The sequence below is a fragment of the Ptychodera flava genome, chromosome 18, assembly GCF_041260155.1.
Source record: "Ptychodera flava strain L36383 chromosome 18, AS_Pfla_20210202, whole genome shotgun sequence".
NCBI classification, from domain to species: domain Eukaryota; kingdom Metazoa; phylum Hemichordata; class Enteropneusta; family Ptychoderidae; genus Ptychodera; species Ptychodera flava.
The window spans coordinates 16,128,257-16,147,189 of record NC_091945.1 but is presented as its reverse complement, the minus strand read 5'-3'; the positions used below and the strand labels follow the sequence as shown (position 1 = coordinate 16,147,189).

The 18,933-nt window shown below is 36.8% G+C and overlaps 1 protein-coding gene across 4 annotated transcripts; it reads left to right on the top strand.

Annotated features, from left to right (window-relative positions):
- Window positions 1-24: 24 nt before the first annotated feature.
- Window positions 25-17,096, top strand: LOC139116984 (mitochondrial coenzyme A transporter SLC25A42-like). Of its 4 annotated transcripts, XM_070679766.1 has the most exons (8): window positions 25-157; window positions 670-802; window positions 4,827-4,980; window positions 8,596-8,704; window positions 9,675-9,858; window positions 10,504-10,620; window positions 11,192-11,343; window positions 13,616-17,096. In XM_070679766.1, the coding sequence occupies exons 3-8, from the start codon at window positions 4,870-4,872 to the stop codon at window positions 13,942-13,944; spliced, it is 1,002 nt and encodes a 333-aa protein (XP_070535867.1). In that variant the 5' UTR covers window positions 25-157; window positions 670-802; window positions 4,827-4,869; the 3' UTR covers window positions 13,945-17,096. The 4 variants fall into 4 exon arrangements, with proteins under 4 accessions (XP_070535867.1, XP_070535868.1, XP_070535869.1 ...); XM_070679767.1 differs by lacking the exon at window positions 670-802 and having other exon boundaries at window positions 64-157; XM_070679768.1 differs by lacking the exons at window positions 25-157; window positions 670-802 and adding an exon at window positions 2,287-2,456.
- The last annotated feature ends 1,837 nt before the right edge of the window (window positions 17,097-18,933 follow it).

Genomic DNA, 18,933 nt, shown 5'->3' with positions numbered 1-18,933 from the left:
CCACTTGAGGTGACGAGTAAATCTGAATCTCGTCAAAAATTTCACTCTATTCAAAGTTCGAGGATAGCAGAATTGTCAATATTATCCAACATGGCCGCCTACTTGACAACTCCTGGGATGTCGATTGTGCAACGATGATTTTCGGAGATTTCGACATGTAAGTGTTTCGTCTACAATCTTGTGGACTTTTTATGGTGAAGTAGGTGCAGACAACTTTCAAAGTGTACACAAGTTTGAGAGTTAATTTGTCGTGGCGAAGTATTAAGCCTGTGACCCCATCATAAAGGTCATGCTGAGCATGAGCATACTGTGAAAGTGTTATTAGGTCATGTAATAAGAACTGCGTTTCCTTGAGCCTCTCGCGAAATTTGAATGAGTAGAAGAACTTTGCACTCGTCAAAAGACTATCCTCGAGATTAGAACAAACAGTACTTTGATCGAAGTCACTCCTTCGTTGTTATGACCAAAGGTCATGGACTTTGTCTCCAGTAACGCGTTTATACGGTGCGTGCGAATGTTTCCCAAACTCAAACCATTTCATCGCTGATATTAGTGCACGGTTGATCAGGCGAAAATAAACCTTGTATGACGATCAAATTCTTCCACCTGCGGGGCATAATTGCCCAAGAACGTGAGGAGTACTCACGTTGAGTATTTTAATACGTTTAGATTTCAAGACTGCGTGCATTGTCGGACCTTCAGATCACATGATGAGAGAGAAACAGTTGAATATAATTCTTTGAACCACCACGTGTATAACCATTTATTCGAGTCTCACTGCGCCAGGAAAACAGAGTTCAAGGTATGTCATCTAGCTTGTCCCATAGATGGAGCTGCACGATTGGAATTTTACTTTTATTTTGAGCATTTTGTTCTGCCATGGATGTAACTTACATCCATGGTTCTGCCAACTCGTTTTTAAATGATGAATCTCCCTTTTTAACCCAAATTACGTCAATCACAAATGAAACCATAATTGGTGATGAGGATGTGCGTTTGTCAGAAATTAAAGTAGGGTGATGTAAAATGGAGATGTAAAAGGACATAGGATGGATGCTAGAATTGGAGAACAAAGTGCAAAATAATTCTTAAAATTATATGGTTCTAGTTTCGTCAAATCTAGCTCTGCATGGCAGGACTGTGTGTTACCGGCGTTATACGGCCTCCCTCCCTGTGGTGGGAGGCCGTATTACGCCAGTAACACACAACCCTGCCATGCAGAGCTACGTCAAATCGCAATCTACTCCAAAATTGAATTGGCAAAGAAGGGGTGTGTACGTGGTGCATCCAATAAGATCAAATCCAAGGTTTCTGTAATCTTTAACTGTGTCTGAATTTCATATTCCTGATCAATAATTCAGATGGGAAACAATGCATTGACAGTAAACATACCAGTGAGAGAACCAAGGACAATTCAGTGGCTTTGCAAGAACTATGAATTTGTTTTTAAAGGCAGAAAATGTATAACATACTAGATTTGTCATTTGATATTGCGCATTGTCAATGTTGCTTCCTCTCTAGTATTCAGAAAATGAAGTGATTTCATCAACAGAAATGAAAAACTCCTCAAGTTTATCTATAATGCTTGTCTGTATGTGCATAAACAGATAGATAAATATAGATATATGCACACAATCAAAGTTCCTCTAAGGGACTGTGACAAGACAGATAGATAGAGAGAGAGATATTTTATTCTGAGTTTCATTACAGTTGTAATCTCAGTGATGTCATAGATTACATTGTTTTTAACAAGATATTTGGGGGGATTTTCCTAACCTAGCATATAGAGATGAGGATGTCATGCTGATCTGTGTACTTTAGACTTCAAAGTGTGTCCTTATAACCTGCAGTATTTGAACTTTTTTAAGGGAGAGATGCTGATCAATTAAGGAGTGATGCTGTACCACATAATATAAAGAGTGATTAAGAAAAAAAGAAAGTCCTGAAATCCTGTAGTGCTGCATTATACCGCCTTTACAGTGACTTTATGATGGAAGAAAATAGTTTACATGCCATTTTCGATATCGTACTTGAAATCATCAATTCAATATGTATTAGAGTTAAAACTGACTGACAGCATTGAGAATTTCAGATACTGACTCATTTGGTTGCCTTTTCAAAAATTTGTATATTCACTCTGTCTTTTTGTTTTATTAATCGCTTACAATTTACAATCTGCTCTGTAATTTAATTTGTCAAAATACCATATCCAGGATGTAATTTTGGTAAGGTTGAACCATGGTCACTTCACCCCTCCCAAATAGTTCATTGCACACTTTGCCCAGTGTAAACAAACCTTTGTGATTGTTTTTGTGATATTGTGCGCAATTGTTTAAAAAGTATGTTATCAGTGTAGTGACTCACAAACAACTAACTTGTTATGCCAAAGGCTTCAGAAGACATTGTAAGTTGTATCTTGAAAAGGGCTTCAGCAGTTTCACCATACTTTCCTCTATGTAAGTCCACTTTGAGTGTTGAAAATAGTGGGGTTGTTTGAGAATTGATCCCAAAGGAGTTGGCAGTGTGAGTACCTTTGTGTTGATTATTGATGAACTTTGAAATTCAAACTATACAATAGTTCATACTGATTTGCCAAATCTGTCATGAGGACACGAAGTGACATAGGCTAGATGAACTGGCTTTTTAGTCCAAGCAGATACGTGAAATATTGAATTTTAGCCATTCTTGTTTATGTTGTCATTTGCGAAGGTTGCTCCAGTTGATGAGATAGCAATCTAACCCCTGTCATTATAAAGTGGTTGCATTTAATTTACATGCGTCATTGTCAGAATTTAGATGGAACTCATTGTTTATGATTCTGAAGTATAGAAGTGACCTCGAAATGAAGGTTAAATGGGGTCAAATTCACGGTTTGGTTTGTTTTTGAAGTTCATGTGTTTATACAGTGTCCTGAAGGACAAGGATACAATAGTGAGTTTGTAGTCGATGTAGCAAGCTATGTTACAAGAATGTAAAGAAAAATTCAGGCTGTACTTTTCCACATTTGGAGACAATTTCACTGTAATGCTAGACTACTTGTCACTTGACATTTCTCATTCATACATGGTAGTCACTTGCCCCCTCTAGTTGCTTACTTGTTGGTTTCACATTCGCCCCACCAGCTACACAACAGTCTGGCAAAATATATTGCTTCAATTTTGTGATAACCTCACCATCAATGGGACAGTCTGCAGAAGTTTATTCCTTCTATTTACGCCGCTGTGATATTGATAAGCCCTAAAACAACTTGGGGCAAGTTTACCTAAGCATGTACTGCTACTCACTATCACACAATAATCTGTAATACCTGCTGGGACCTATCTACATAATCAAGATTATTTAATTGCACATTTTATCCAACAGGCAAAATGTTCATCCTTATATATTTTTCAATTGTATTTGTTTTCATGTTAAAGGTAATATCAATTATTGTATTCTGCTCACAAAAAAATGCTTAGTCACAAGCAGACAACATATTTGTCTGACCTGCTTTAAGGCGTAACATTGTATAGCTTTGTGATGTCATCACATCGACATACCTGAAATGACATAATCAAGGATGTTACCAGTCATACTTTATGTAGGGCTTTGATATTTAGAGTGTCAAAGATCGAATCTCAGTGGACAAAACAACGTTACCAATCACTTCTTTGTCTAACCAGATTAAATATTTGAATAAAATAGAGGACAACTATATTTGCAAAGGAGAATAGAAACTGGCATTGGGAAAGTTTAGCCAGATATTGTCAAATTAACCCTTTGAGTGCTAAAAGTCAATTTTTGTCACCTTTAGAAAATATACTCCAGTCAATTTTTTTCAGATTTTTGTCAAAATTTTGATAACAAACTGTAGCTAAGGAAATGTGATGTCCATTTGGTTTAAAATGATCAAAAAATTACAAAAACTTCATAAAAATTGGTAAAAATGTTGCACTAAAATTTTGGTGAAAACAATTACAGCACTCAAAGGGTTAAGGCTGAATGTGTGCAATATTACAAAGTTATTATAGATTCAGTGAGGCATGTGAGCAATTTAGGTTTTTATGCATGGTTTTATGCTCCAAGCATCAGGTATGTAGGATATGTTTTTCCAGTCATACCCTGTGGACTATATGTAATAGTGACACATTGCTGAGATGCGTTTCTGTCTCTATGACATTGACATAGTTGGGAAGAGAAAGGCTGGTTTTGACCCAGAAATAGACAAAGAAGAAACATGATATGTTTAGAAGTTCCATTATTGAACCTGTTCACCCCTATTAGCTGCAAACAGGTCCACAATCAGTATTGATAACACTTGGTTTTCGGCCAGACCATTGTTGATAAAGGGTTAAATGGATGTGAAATCCTGTAAAGATTTTTCAGTCACCTAATGCAATGTTTAGACGTATTGAAATAAGGGTTACGAGATGGTAGTTTGTTGACAGAATATCTGCTTGCACATGTGGGTTAACACTTCCAGCTGATTTCCCTGAATAACTTGCAAAGCTAAACTAATGAAAACCAAAGACAATGTACCTCTAGCATAGGCCCATCCACCTGCAAGGATGTATCAAAATGTTGCAGAGATAGGGTTGAACCCCTTCACTACAGTGGTTTGGCCTAATCCAGTTGTTTTCTGTGGCAAAATTGGACCTTTATATAGGAAAATGGGAGTGTTAGGGTCAAGCCATGTACAATGGAGGATCTTTAGTATATGATGTTACCTTAATGTCCAATGGGATATAGTTTGTCGTACATGTACGTACATGTACGATGGAAACAAGGCAACAATTTTTTTGGATACACATGTGAAAACATCCCCTATGTTAATTTTTATATTCTAGGTAGTGCAACATATACTGATGATGTAAAGTGTCGAGTCAAGATATGATTGAATCAGCCACTGTGAAGGAGGATCCACATAGTTTGGACATTGAAGAAGTACGCTCTGCAGCCAGTAAGGCAACCACAAGACTTCAAGATGTAGATCAGGCAAAGGTAATGTATGGTGTCATCGTTGCATCTAACTTCTCTATGAAACCCTCATTTTTGCCAACGGGCATAATGCAGGTTCTGGATCAAGTCAAGATCAAAATTCGTCTTGCCCCACGAATATGACATGACTGTGCAAGCTCATACAATCGTAGATACTCATGAAACATATTATGTAGATGCAAGGAATCATAGTCTTGTCTGTTCTGCAAGTCCCCCATCTTGCAATTTAATCGGGGTACTTTCAAATGTTTTACAGCGCATGCCACACGCATGAATATTTATAACAGCTGAGACTGTGCAGTAGACTTCAGTCACTCAATCTGGTGATAAAGTGTGATCCTGTATTAACCCTTTGAGTGCTTTGTTTTTTTCCCTCCAAAATTTTAGTGCAATATTTTACCAGTTTTTACTCACATTTGGTATACCAATGTGAGGTTATCGTATAAGCTGAATTGATTTGCATGTCTGTATATTTGTGGGTATGTGCAGATGTATGTCCGTCACACACAAAGGCTCCCATACTGCCAAAGCTACCGTCTCAGTATTTGGTGTACAGGTAGATGTAGGGGTTGAGATGTGAATTTGTTCAAATGAACACATCAGTGTCAAAAATGTGCAAATGAGGTAAGAAAAAGGGAAATCCTGCAAATGTGCAGGAGTGCTGGCATGTCAATTAAAGACAGGCTTACTCCACTGACTTGACTCATTTCCTGTCATTATGAACTGTTACATATTAACAGACCTGCTGAAACCATACACAGAAGAGGGGAGGAAGACCATCAGTAGTGGGGAGGAAGACTGTCTATGGTCAAACTAAGAGGGGGCTAGCTGCCTTTCTGCTATGCATGTTGCTAAAGTTGGCATCCAGTACCTAAAGTTTCAGACCTTAATTACTTTTGTCATTCTTGTTTTTCTGGTTTAAATATTTCTTGTTGTTTTTCTGGTTGTACTGTGCAGAAATCATTGTCATAACATCAACGTAGAATTTTCCTGCACTGAACAGATAGAAACAACATTTATTGTTGATCTTTGGTACCCATACTGGTATATACCAATTTTGATCAAATGTGAGCGACACCGTATAATTGCGGTATTTTTAGATTTTTTCTGTAATTTTTTCAATAACTTTGGACCAAATGGACATCACATTTCATTGGATAAAGGTTTTTGTCAAAATTGTGGTAAATATTTGAAAAAAGTTGACTGGGGTATATTATATAAAGGCAAAATTGACTTTGGCGCCCAAAGAGTTAAATTTTGTGTTTGTGCTGGGCTTGAAAGTTTCAGTATCAGCGCTTTACTCTTTACATCCTACTTCTTGATTCAACTAAACTTTTGAAAAGCAAGTTAGTTCTATGAAAGCAAAATCATGAAATAAGAGAGAAATTGTCAGTGAACATTGCATTATTTTATTTATCGATCTAATTAAAATCTGAATATCTGTCTCAAAGGCACATTCTACCTTAGAGGTTGTCACACAGAAAGATTTAATTTCTGCTCAGTACATTCAGCATTCTTCATTAAAATGTGTGAAATTCCATTCAATCATCACTTTTATGTAGGATTTTGAAATGGTGAGAAATTATTCCATGAGTTGTGTGTCCAACTTCCAAATGCATAAAGCAAAGTGTCATGGGTAGAACTATCATGAGAATCGTTGAATACTAGTAGTAGCCTTTCAGATGGATTAACTGCCTGTTTGACACATTAAATTTCTTTGTGCTGCTGGAAAGAAGTGAGCTTGTCATGATAATTCAATAATGAAAGCAGTCAGCAGGGCATAAGTAAAAACACTCAACATACATTCCTTCAGCGAAAAAAATTCAGAGAGAAAATCTCACTTATATTTTGTATATTTTGTTAATAGTCGCGCCAGTGCTTACTGACTACGCATGTGCAGATTCATGATATACTATGCGAGTAACCGGAAGTGTACCCTACTTTCATGGGGGCCGCCATGTTTTTTTTTGAGTGCTCGTAAATAAACAAACATGAAACATGCAAATTATTATATAACATGCCATTTGTAAAATATATTTCTTTTATTAGCCAGTAAATATTATTAACCACCTTGTCTCTGATACAAAATATCATAATAATATAACGCATAAAAAATAGAAAAAGGGAAAACTGTCGTGCATATGAACAGGGCATGCGCAAAGAATACTGGGATTGAATTTGAGAAAAGCGCCCCCGTGTCAATAACTAGATTCAATCATTGCCAGTTTTTAGACAGAACGCTATAGTTTTCAGCTTGCAAGTGGAAGTTGGGCAGTGCGGTTACCATTGCAACAATAATTATTGCATGATACGTCCCTTGTTTAACGCAATAGGCTGTTATCATGGTAAAAATTGCCAATTTTTGTCCAACATTTTACACATTACAGAAAATCTATACTTGCACTGCTGCAGGGTTGTGTATGTACATGTACGTGAACTGCTTTGATCAGAGGGAAACTGGGCATAGTTGTCATATGAAGTAACAATCAATTATATTTATCATGAATCAATACAAATAACATTGCCAATCTTAACCCCTTGCGCGACAGCAAGGCTGAGCCCTATATATATTAATTATCAAATGTTCTGTTTTAAATAAATGTTAAATCTTATTTTTGATATGATGAACATTCACATATGACGTGAAAACTGTGCTTATTATCACATACTATATCTGGCAGACCATAGTACGCAGAATGTTTCTGCATTTTTCTCACTGACTTGTCAACTAGGATTTGTTTTCAAACTGGTGATCAACCATCATATAATGGCCATTCTTGTGTAGCGATTCAGTGACATTGATTATAGAGCACTTAACAAGTCTCCTACAACAAATCATTTCCCGAGAGATTTCCTGTCAGTGTCTGCAGTGTGTCATTAAGCAGTGTTGTAATCCAGAATTGAACTCCATTGTTGTATTGTCAAATGTTGTTAATATCTCCCTTAACCATTTGATTGGAAGTTTTGAGTGTTACAGGGGCGAGACCAATACTGAAGAATTCATAAAACACATGCAGTCAACCTATGATACTTACCAATTTGTTAATTTGAGGATATTTTTGGAGTGTACTGTTGTTGATCAAAAAATAATTCCAATAATTCATTGGTACAATTCTATAGGCTATTTGAGATTGTACCGTGTTGTAAGATCCAAAAATAATTCACATGAAGGGAAGATATTGGTCTACATATAAATAATACATTTATTTTACAGTTTTCTTTTCTATTATTTTGTTATGGGTTTACTTTCTGTACATGTGGTCAGTAAAATGTGACTTTTTTAATTTCCAAAATCATCAAATGATATTGTTATTCCAGGAAATAATCAAAAGTTTATAGAGTTGTATATGCTTATGCACATCTAAATCATTCTTGATTTATAATATTTCATGCATGCATGATACTGTTGTTTGGATTTTAATCTTTCATCAGAATATACATAATATCCTTGATATAAAGTCAAATAATAGAAAGCATATGTTTTTTTATCAGATTGTTGTCATATTTCCTAGATTCGTGATATGAGTTTTTGTTTTGTTTTGTTTTACAGGAGTTATTTACTTTCATAAGTCGATTCATTCTTTTTCATTAAAGTTTATTTTAAAACATATTTTCCAGATAAACACCAGAAACAGGGTGCTGACGTCACTCACAGCTGGGGCCATTGCAGGAGCAGTTGCCAAGACAACCATTGCACCTTTAGACAGAACAAAAATAATATTTCAGAGTAAGTGCAAAGCAGTCATTTATCTGTTTGTTTCACGAGAGTACTTTTATCAGAGCTGTACACCCAGCTTATCATGATTTGTATTGACCCTATTGTGTTTGGACTGATTAATTAAGAAATAGGGATGACAGGTTTAAGGTATGCACAGTTGTGCTTCTGTAAGTCGTACCTATGTAGGTAGCCATTGAGGAAAAGGAAGTCAATCTATTGCTGTTACTAGTGTGAATGGTTTTTACACGTTTGAGCTTCACAAGGAACAGTCTCAGATTGGATATGTTCAGGCACTTGCTTAACCCTTTCACCACCATGGTTTATCCCAAACCCATTGTAATCAATGGTGAGTGTGGACCTGTCTACAGGGAATTGGGGGTGAAAAGGTTAAAGAGGAATGATCATCATTTTACCAATTTCTGAATTCTTTAACAGCTGTGCCCTCGACATCTTCTAAACATGTGGCAAATTCAAGTTCATACCAAAAAACGATAGAAAATTGTTCTTGATGTTCCAAATTTATACCACTCTTCTTGATGGATGGTCTATCAACTCCAATAGAACTTGTCGGAGATAGTTTAAATTGCGTGTTCACTGAATATTGGGCAGGTTTTAACTTGAATTCAACCATTCAATAATGTGGTATAAATTCTTGGCTGAAAGCAGATGTGAATTCCAAGCTGAACATATGTCAGGCTTGTTTATAGGTCACAACATAAATATATGTGACAGTATTGTTTGCCTTCAATAACCACCAAATGAATGATTAATGTTTGCTGGATGAAAAATACATATTTGTTCACAATTCTATTGAACACCACAGGGAAGAAAGGAACTTAAAAATGTCGATACGGCATATCTAAATTGATTGTGCTTTCATCCCTCAAGCAATACCACAATGATATAATTACATAATCATAACGGTTTCATTTCAGATCATCTAACGGTATTATCCATCTATTTCCCCATATCTTCACAGCCTCACACAAGGTGTTTTCATACAAAGCGGCCTTGGAGGTTCTCATAGCCACTTACAAAAGTGAAGGTTTCTTCAATCTATGGCGCGGCAACTCAGCTACCATGGCTAGGATCATCCCCTATGCCGCAATCCAGTACGCAGCTCACGAACAGTACAAACGGTTACTGGGAGCAACGGATGGAAGGTGCGTATTCAAGGAATCTTTGACTCTGTCACAACCATAATTTGGTACAGTCCTTTGTTTTCAGTTGGATGGTTGGATCAATGTACAATAAAAAGGATAGAAAGGTTAATTTAATTTGTTGAATGTTTTGCCTCTGCGTGCATTTTACAAACTTGATATATAAATGCAGAACTTTAAAAATTCCTAGGCTGTCTGGGATAAATTTATTATGTGGACTTGTTAAATCCCCACTTTATTTCATATGTCCTTTGGACTGACCCAGTTTGGTAGACAAATAAATGCAGACATCCAGATATGTATTCACAAGCAACAGAAATTGTATTGAAACTATGTAAACTGTAAAATAAAAAAATATTGTACCGTAGTACTGGTATGTGGAAGTATCATATGGGGATGCCGATACCATATGTTGAGGTGCAATGTTGACTCTTAACTGTACCATAAATTCTTCATTTGGTTTGATGGCAGTATATACATGTAAGGTCATATGCAATGTGTGAGTTAACATAATTGCTATACAGCACTCAGAAAAGGACATTATACGCCCAATACTAATAGATGTGTCTAGCTTGTTATTAAATCAGAAAATGCATAGGATTATCTTTAATCTTTCTCACATTTTCCCCCTATTTTTCTCTCTATCAGAGCATTGGACCCTGGTCCTAGATTTCTAGCTGGTTCAATGGCTGGTGCTACAGCAGTCACATTTACCTATCCACTGGACCTAGCCAGAGCTAGAATGGCGGTCACACAAAGACACATGTAAGTACTCTCACTTCAGGTGGAGAAGCTGCATAGAAATCATCAATATCTCGTATTCTAAAAAGTTGATAGCCTTTCTCAGATAATCCACTACCTTTTACAACATTTCACTGAGTTTTCCTGATGTTGTCTTTTGATTATGAGGCCAAAATAAGTAACTTCTTTGAGGTGCGTCCAGCTAAAATTCCATGAGGTAAGCGGGTAAGTGGTTAAAATCACACTTGATTGACTTTGAAATATGTTCGAATGGTCCACCTATACAAAAGCGTTGATCGCGATTTCAGGTTTGTCACCTAATATAGCTGCATGCGCATGACATCAGACAACACTGCTTAAAATTCAGAGAAATTTTGTTGTTGTATGCACAGCTGTTGTTGCAGCTTGTAGTCTGAGCCATAAGTTCATATGACTTAGTGTGACTTTAAGTAACCATTGCAATACTAACAGGTTTTATTTTCATCGTTTATGTGGAAAATGGGGAAAAATATTTATTTATGCATATCAATGAGAAAAATATTACGTCATTTGCGATCAGCGCTATTTTATCATTTTAACATTTTGTTTCCACCAGGTACAACACACTCTCCAGCGTCTTTTGGAAAATTTACAGAACAGAAGGAGCCAGGACGTTCTACAGGGGTTTCCTTCCCACTGTACTTGGTGTTCTTCCGTATGGTGGCATCAGTTTCTTCACGTATGAGACACTGAAAAAAGTACATAAAGGTATGGTGGAAAATAATGTTGGGGAATATGGGCCTATAATTGGATGTGCGGTGACTCAGAAAATTTGTGGTCTGTAGATGCATAAAAGAGTGAGATAGATTGATATGTAGCTTATAGGAATTTAGTGACCTACGTGACATGCGGATTTTGTAGATGTCAGTGTTTCCGTTAACGCAAAATCCTGCGTATTTTACGCAAAATTGTTCGGAAATACGCAAAAAAAATCATGACTGCGTAAACAAATACGCATTGAGAAATGCCGCCCCATGACACAGACGTACTTGGCTCGCACTACATTGCCTGAACGTGATTCAATGCAGGACAAAAATAGAACATATGCACCTGCTTGCAAGTGACATTTATCATGATATTGCAACATTTTAGACTTTAGCAGACCGCAGCACTTTATGCAACATTGTATTTCATCATCACAAAACGTCATGTCAATCAGTTCTGTACAGACAAGGGCACTACAGATGCAAAAAAAATTGAGAATCGATCGAGTCTACGTTGTTGGTAACACAATACAGTTAATGGTCATTACGTCGCATGTTATTTGGAAAGTGTTTACGGGTGACCATTTAGACTCTGTCGGGTTGCATTCTTGAGAGGTCCCGCTGGACTTTGAACAGTATCTGCTTTTTGTTGGCCCTTTGAAAACACTAATTTCGTAGTCAGAAGGTATTTTCTTTGAACATGATCTCATTGGGCTGCTCAACGATCATATACGGGACATGCATCACGGCATGGCAAACGTTCAGCTACACCTTGAAGCCCCCAGGTTGTTGTTTTTTGTTAATAGAGCATGCGCATTACAGGAAACCCTCAAGTTCTACAGAAAAGACTGCCCAGCTCACTTCAGATACTGATTCCTACCGTACGCATTTTGAATACATTTTACGCAAATAAAAACTCAGTTGCGTAAAATCGTACGCAAGTTTTGAAATTGTAACGGAAACGCTGAGATGTGATATGAGAAGTCACATTTTGACCCGATTTTAGAAACCAAATATTATGCATGACAAGAAGTCACGTTTTGATCCGATTTTAGAAACCAGACATGCATGACTTCAAACCTGTTATCTCCACCAGGCAGAAAATTTGGAGAGATGTGGGATGGATATCAAAAGATGATTGGGAAATTTCCCTGCGTGATTTCATGCACTAACGTATCGCAAATTATGATGCAAGACATGACTATCAGTCGAATACTCAGTGGTGCCATGGTAGAACAACCATAACTATATATGTGTATTGTGTCTATGTATTTATAAAAAACACCAAAGTCAAATTTCGTCGCTGTGATAAAATATACTCGACTCCTGTCAATTTTTTTCAGATGTTTGCCAAAATTTTGATAAAAAACTGCAGCCGATGAGATGTGATGTCGCTTTGGTCAAAAATTATCAAAAACATTACAGAAAATTCATAAAAATCAGTAAAATGTTGCATTAAAATTTTGGTGGGAAATTTGCAGCACCCGAAGGGTTAAAAGGCCCATGAAATTGTCTCACTCAATATTCTTAGGGTTACTCTGAGTGGCCACTTGGCGTGATGTTATCATTTCCATTGCCATCTATTGTGCGCATTTGCTGAATAACAGAAAAGGAAAAGTGAAATTGTCACTTTCTAAAAAATTTACAACTTGATTTTTTGTCACCTTTCCAAAGATTGCCTGATAGTTAATGAAATGTATTTTTTGCCAGCTAAATGAACTTTTTGGTCATGATATCGTTGTGAAATCTCCCATTAAGTTATTCCAGTGCAAATATTAACTTTGGAAAGACCATTTCATATTGGTCCTTTTATTTCCCTTTGTGAATTTTTCATGCAGGATGGCAAAATATGATAAAAGTATGATGTAAGAACACAGCTTATATATTCATAATCACATTATGCTATTAAATTAGCCATGCCATAGTTTCTATGGCAGTATTATCTAATCCCGTTTTTAACAAATTTGTGGAAAAAAATCTTTTTAGCTATATGCAAACAAGGTATGAAGGTCAAAGTTCATGATATGATTTATTCATACCTATTGCAGCTTATTTAAGGGATTGTTCTTCCCTCACACTGGTATGTCTCACCAAATCTCCAAATTGGTTGACTTAGACTGAACTTTCGGTCGCCATGATTTTGACAGTGTTGAACTTGTTCCATGCTCAGTTTCAGGTCATTGCTACTCACGCAAGACATCAACGAAGGGCTTCAATCCATAATCCTAGAATGTTTCTGTAACAGTTACACATTCTCCTTTCTCAATCTTTCACAGAACAATCTCATGGTAAGGAACCTTCCCCGATAGAGCGGCTGGCATTTGGTGCTGTGGCAGGCCTCCTGGGACAATCAGCGTCCTACCCACTGGACATCGTCCGTAGACGGATGCAGACTGCCGGCGTGAAAAGCCACGGACATCTCTACACTACAATAGTCAACACTGTCTTAACTGTCTTCTCCAGAGAAGGCATCGTGCGTGGATTTTACAAAGGACTCAGCATGAATTGGATAAAAGGACCAATAGCTGTAGGAGTTAGCTTTACGACCTTTGACCTCACCCAGAGGACTCTCAGGCAGTATAAAATTTTCCATGACGACTCATGATGATGCGACAGAAACTCTGACAGGGGAAACTTGGATGTTCACAAGATTTAGAAACCAAGATTGTATTGGTTGTTGATGCTATTTTTAAGTTGACAAAGTGTGATGTGTCCCAAAATGACAGACTGCGGGAATGTGCATGAAGTCAGAAATGTACATAGAGTAACTGTAGATTTGATAAAATAACATAAGTGTATGTGATTGCAGAACATTGCTGTGTTTTACAATAGAAGTCTATAAAGTTTAGTTTGTAAGTAAAAAATTGACCCATCATTTGATAGACAGTTGCCTGTAAATAGAAAACAAACTCATACTATGAATGTAAGGACAAACATGGAGCAATATGTTTGATTTGAACAGCGCCCTCTACGGTGTGTCGTTTGAAATTCTGATCTCAGAGGTGCTAACCATTGACCCAAGTAAAAGACCAAGGCTCTTTTTCCTTGTCTCTTAGTGCTTGCCCATTCTTGGTACATAATCTATTCTGAGTATTGATCCAAGCTTTTTCTGGTCTCCTAGTTCAGCTATAACTTCTCCACCCATCATTCAATTACTCAACTACCTGCTGTTGAGCTCAATAATCGACAGATAAAGAGACAAAAACTGAGGAAAATATTGGAATTCATAACTCATATCTCACTCACTTTTGTTGAGTTCTGAAGACAGTCCATTAATCGTATTACCCGATAACTTACAATTTCAATACTGAACTTGTAGCATATTTTGTTGTTCGTTTTACAGTGACAACATACCCTGGGTGTCAACCATACCAGTATATAAATTTAGAAGAAGATTTTATTTGTTCACACATTTCTAATATATTATCAACCCACTTAGAATCTAGAGTCACGAAAATTTTTGCCCCAACTGACTAAGATGAAACAGCAAAACAGACCGGAGAAATTTGGTCCTCCATGAATGCATATATAGATAGATCAATTTACGAAGTCAAGTTTGATTGGCCAATTTGAAACTCAAACAAGGGCAATTAGCCAATGATCAATCAGCATTCCAATATGAGGTGTTTGATTCAGGTATTAACAGATATTATTACCCTTCTGCCGTGAAATTCATTTAGAAGTTGTAAGTTTTGGCTTGATGTATCAGATGAGACCAGTCCGTTGTCTTTGCTGTCCGTAAGCTGACACCTTTGTGATTTGTATTGTGCCATTTAGATCTGTCTGTGCGTCCAAAATATCAAGACTGAATATTTCAAGAATTTTGCTGACATGAATTGGGGGACCTTTGTTATGCAAAGTGTAATTCCTACTTTAAATTGTTGTTTCATTGTTGGATTGAGATTTGTGTGCTACAATATGCAAAATCTATATACTGCAAAGACTTTTCACAACAACTTTGTTCTCAACAACAATTTGCAAATTCTGCCATAAAATGTTCTAATGGCGCTGATCGCGATTTCAGGTTTATAACTAAGTATAAGCAGGTGTGCGACATTGGACACTGTCTTAAATTCGGACAAGTTTTGTTGCATGCATGGCTGTTATTGCAGATTGTAGTCTGAGCCATAAATTCATATGAATGAGTGTTACTTTTAGTATACATTGTAACACAAGCAGGTTTTATTTTCATTGTTCTTGTTCTTTGCATATTAATGAGAAAAATGATGTCATTTGCAATCAGCCCTATTGTTTCTAAAATGTTGAGAAACTTTATACAACTCAAAAGTAATACTTTTGGTAAATGACCTTGCTTAAACAAAGACTAAAAAATGCAGTGTGGGTAGGATATTATTGGACCTGTCCATGCATCAGAGGGCAATACGGTAGCAGATGACTGGAAATGAAAGGGCATTATTAATAAGGTGCAAAGTAGATATGAACTGGGCAATTCATAAGCAACACAGAAATGCAATACATTGAGTAACTTTGAGCTAACAAAAGAATGGCTAAATGCAACTTTGATGAGGAAATAGGGCATCATAAAGCTACGTTGGCCTGATTGCTATATGCTGTGCTGATGTAGACTTCATGAAGTTAGAAAGCATCATACGTGTGTACCGGTATATGTAGTTAGGAATATTGACCTGGTTTCTCGTCTCAGGACAGTATAATAATTATTTACCCATGTCAAGATTTCAGAATATGATATGTTAATTTCATACAGGGCAATATGAAATACTGATTCACCTGTAAACCTAACAAGGTTCAGAGAAGAGTATGTCCTTAATAATACTGTGTACTGAACAACGATGCAATAAATTTTTGTCCATGTATGATAAAAATCGCCTTTGAATTTTTGGTGACTTTGTTAACTGGCATAAGAATTGTATTGTTTTTAGCAAGCATTCAGTTAGATCGTCTCTTGTGACGATGTTCCAGCATTCATGTAAGTATTAAAGAAATAACCTCTTCCCATTATTTTAGTTGGTTTGTTGGACCTACAAACCGGCAGTGAGGGGTGAAAATGTCATAGATAGAGATAGGTAGTGAAGTGTATTACGATAATTTGAGGAACATATGTCAAGTACCCTTGTATGGTACTGTTGAAGAATAGAATTTAATCACAGTGACAGCCCATTGGATGATTGACTGTGCACATGTAAATGCGGCATTTGCATATTTTTATGAGGTAGAGATTTATCCCACATGTTTTATGATCATCTCTGCTGTTTTGACAGTTCTGACAGACTATTACCAAATTCCTGCAAAGGAATTTGTTTTGTCTGTTTACAGATTGAGTCTGTGCCTTGTAGCGTGTTTGAGTCATACAACATAGACTCAAAATACTTCAATTGTTCAAATTGTGAGAAATATGTTCCCTTGATTAAAGGTAAAATTTAAATTGCTACAAAACACAAATTTTCACCTGTATGCTTTTTATGCTGTAATGGTTTGCTTTGAAGTATGAATTCAGCTGTCAATAAAAAAATCAAGATTCATTCTACTTTTCATTCAGAATTTGCGTTTTATGTTCTTTTCAGTGCCAAAACTTTCCATCACCACTTGAACAAAACGAGAATTTTCCAAATGAGAAAAAAATCTTCATCATAGTTGTTTCATAGTCTCATTACCCATCGATTAAAGTTTTGTATTTTAAAGGTGGAACAACGGTTACTTATACTAAGCAATATTTATTTGATTGAGGGGAAAATTTTTGTATTGAAGCCTTCAATAAACTACATGTCATGGTCAAAATGGCTCATCAGTTGTGTGTATATGTACATGTAGTGTTTTGACATCACTAAGTATTCAAAATCCCCAAAAAATCCAAGACTTATTCTTACAATCATGGAAGTCAATGCTTGTGTTGTGCATGTAAAGTTTGTCTTCAGAGGGTTAACCCATCTGAGCAACCCCTCAAATGCCAGATAATGTATTACTTTTTGAACCAGCAGCACTACCGTATGTATTCTATTGTACCAGTGCATATACATGTCGACTCCAATTTTTTTTAGTAAAACAGAAAGTAGACTCAAAATTATTTTGTAAAGTGGTAGCCCTTAATCCTTTGTTCGTGCACTTGATGCTCCTATTGACATGGACTATTTACGTCTTGTTAATCTATCATTTTCCTTTGAAATTGTTATGAATTTAACCAATTTGTTGCCAGATAAGCTGATAAAACATGAGCAGTTGTGTAGTATGGCCGAGAGTATTCTTGAAAAGTACTGATAGCAAGATGGAACATTTGCATAACAATGAAAACAATTGTTATTCACTATTTGGGAGAACATTTAAGGAGGGGTTACAATGTTTTGCCTTTTAGACTTTTTGACTTACATCCAGGTTACTTGCACCAAAGCAAAGTGACCTCCCCTCCCCTCTGAACCAGCCAATCTGATCATTCCCCTGCATTGAATAGCTGGACTACAAACCATTCTCTGTGGGAGGATGCATGGGCAATAACAAATAATTGATAATCAGCGCCCTCAACGTCAACAGTAAAACTTATAGGGGGCGTATGTACGGCGCTTATCTGACAAAACGTGCTTATCTGACAAAAAATAACTAATTACTGCTTGTAGCCTTACTCATTTGTGGAAAGTAATCCCTCACACAATACTTCGTCAGTTAAAACACACAAACGAAACCTTAATTAGAGCAGCCAAAAATCATAAAATAGCCATATAATAGTTAAAAAATACAGTAAATTTCACTGATTGCGTAAAATCGAGCACCTCAATTAATCACTGTGTATACATCGACCAACACACAGAGACTGTCTTAAGGGGTAGAGGAGAGGGCACGAGGTCACATGAGGTCGTCCGCTCTCACGGTGGCGGGGGTATCAAAATCACCACAATGGCAAGCAGCTAGCAGAGCACTTGTGTTGTTGTTTTTGTCACCTTCCTCGATCGCTAATTTTGCCATTTAAGTACATAAATTTTAATCAATAAACATGCAAGTGGATGAGAAGAGAAGCACCCACATGTAAAAATACGGAGCTATCTCCATGGTCTCTACTACAGTAGGCCTACAGTGAGCGAGCCCGAGCCCGAGCCCGGCCGATGGAAGAACAACCACAACTAAAAAAGAATATTAGGCCTACATGTCAACAATTTGAGAGCAGTTTACAGAAACAAAATCCTTCGTATAGAAGACTTCGTACTAACGTTAAATTAGCACACTCCGTGTACACAACATCGTAAGAAGCGCGAAGCGACAAGTACTGCGCGCATGGAGTGCGCTGGCTAAAGTGACTCCCCAGGGTATTGCTAAAAAGAGTTTTGTCAGATAAGCACGTTTTGTCAGATAAGCGCCGTACAGGCGTACTTTCAATATCCATTCTTTTTATTTCAAGAGATCGACTTGACGAAGGCTTGATGTTGTGAGTCTGAAGCCTAGAAGTTGAAGATAATGTTGTTGTATGTTCCTTCAATTTTCTTCTAAAACCACCTGTTGAAAATGATTTTTTGATTGTACTTATCATTCCAAGCATGTGCATGTGCCTTGGGAAATTCCAGTTTAAACTTTAGGGAAATTCATCGGCAAGGGAATAATGGAGGGAGAAGGAGTATATTTTTGATTGATG

Excerpts from the sequence above, each read along its gene's own strand:
- LOC139116984 (XM_070679766.1), top strand. The coding sequence starts at position 4,870 with ATGATTGAATCAGCCACTGTGAAGGAGGATCCACATAGTTTGGACATT. Across the intron at positions 9,859-10,503 it reads CTGGGAGCAACGGATGGAAG|AGCATTGGACCCTGGTCCTA; the intron begins GTGCGTATTCAA and ends TCTCTCTATCAG. Across the intron at positions 10,621-11,191 it reads GCGGTCACACAAAGACACAT|GTACAACACACTCTCCAGCG; the intron begins GTAAGTACTCTC and ends TGTTTCCACCAG.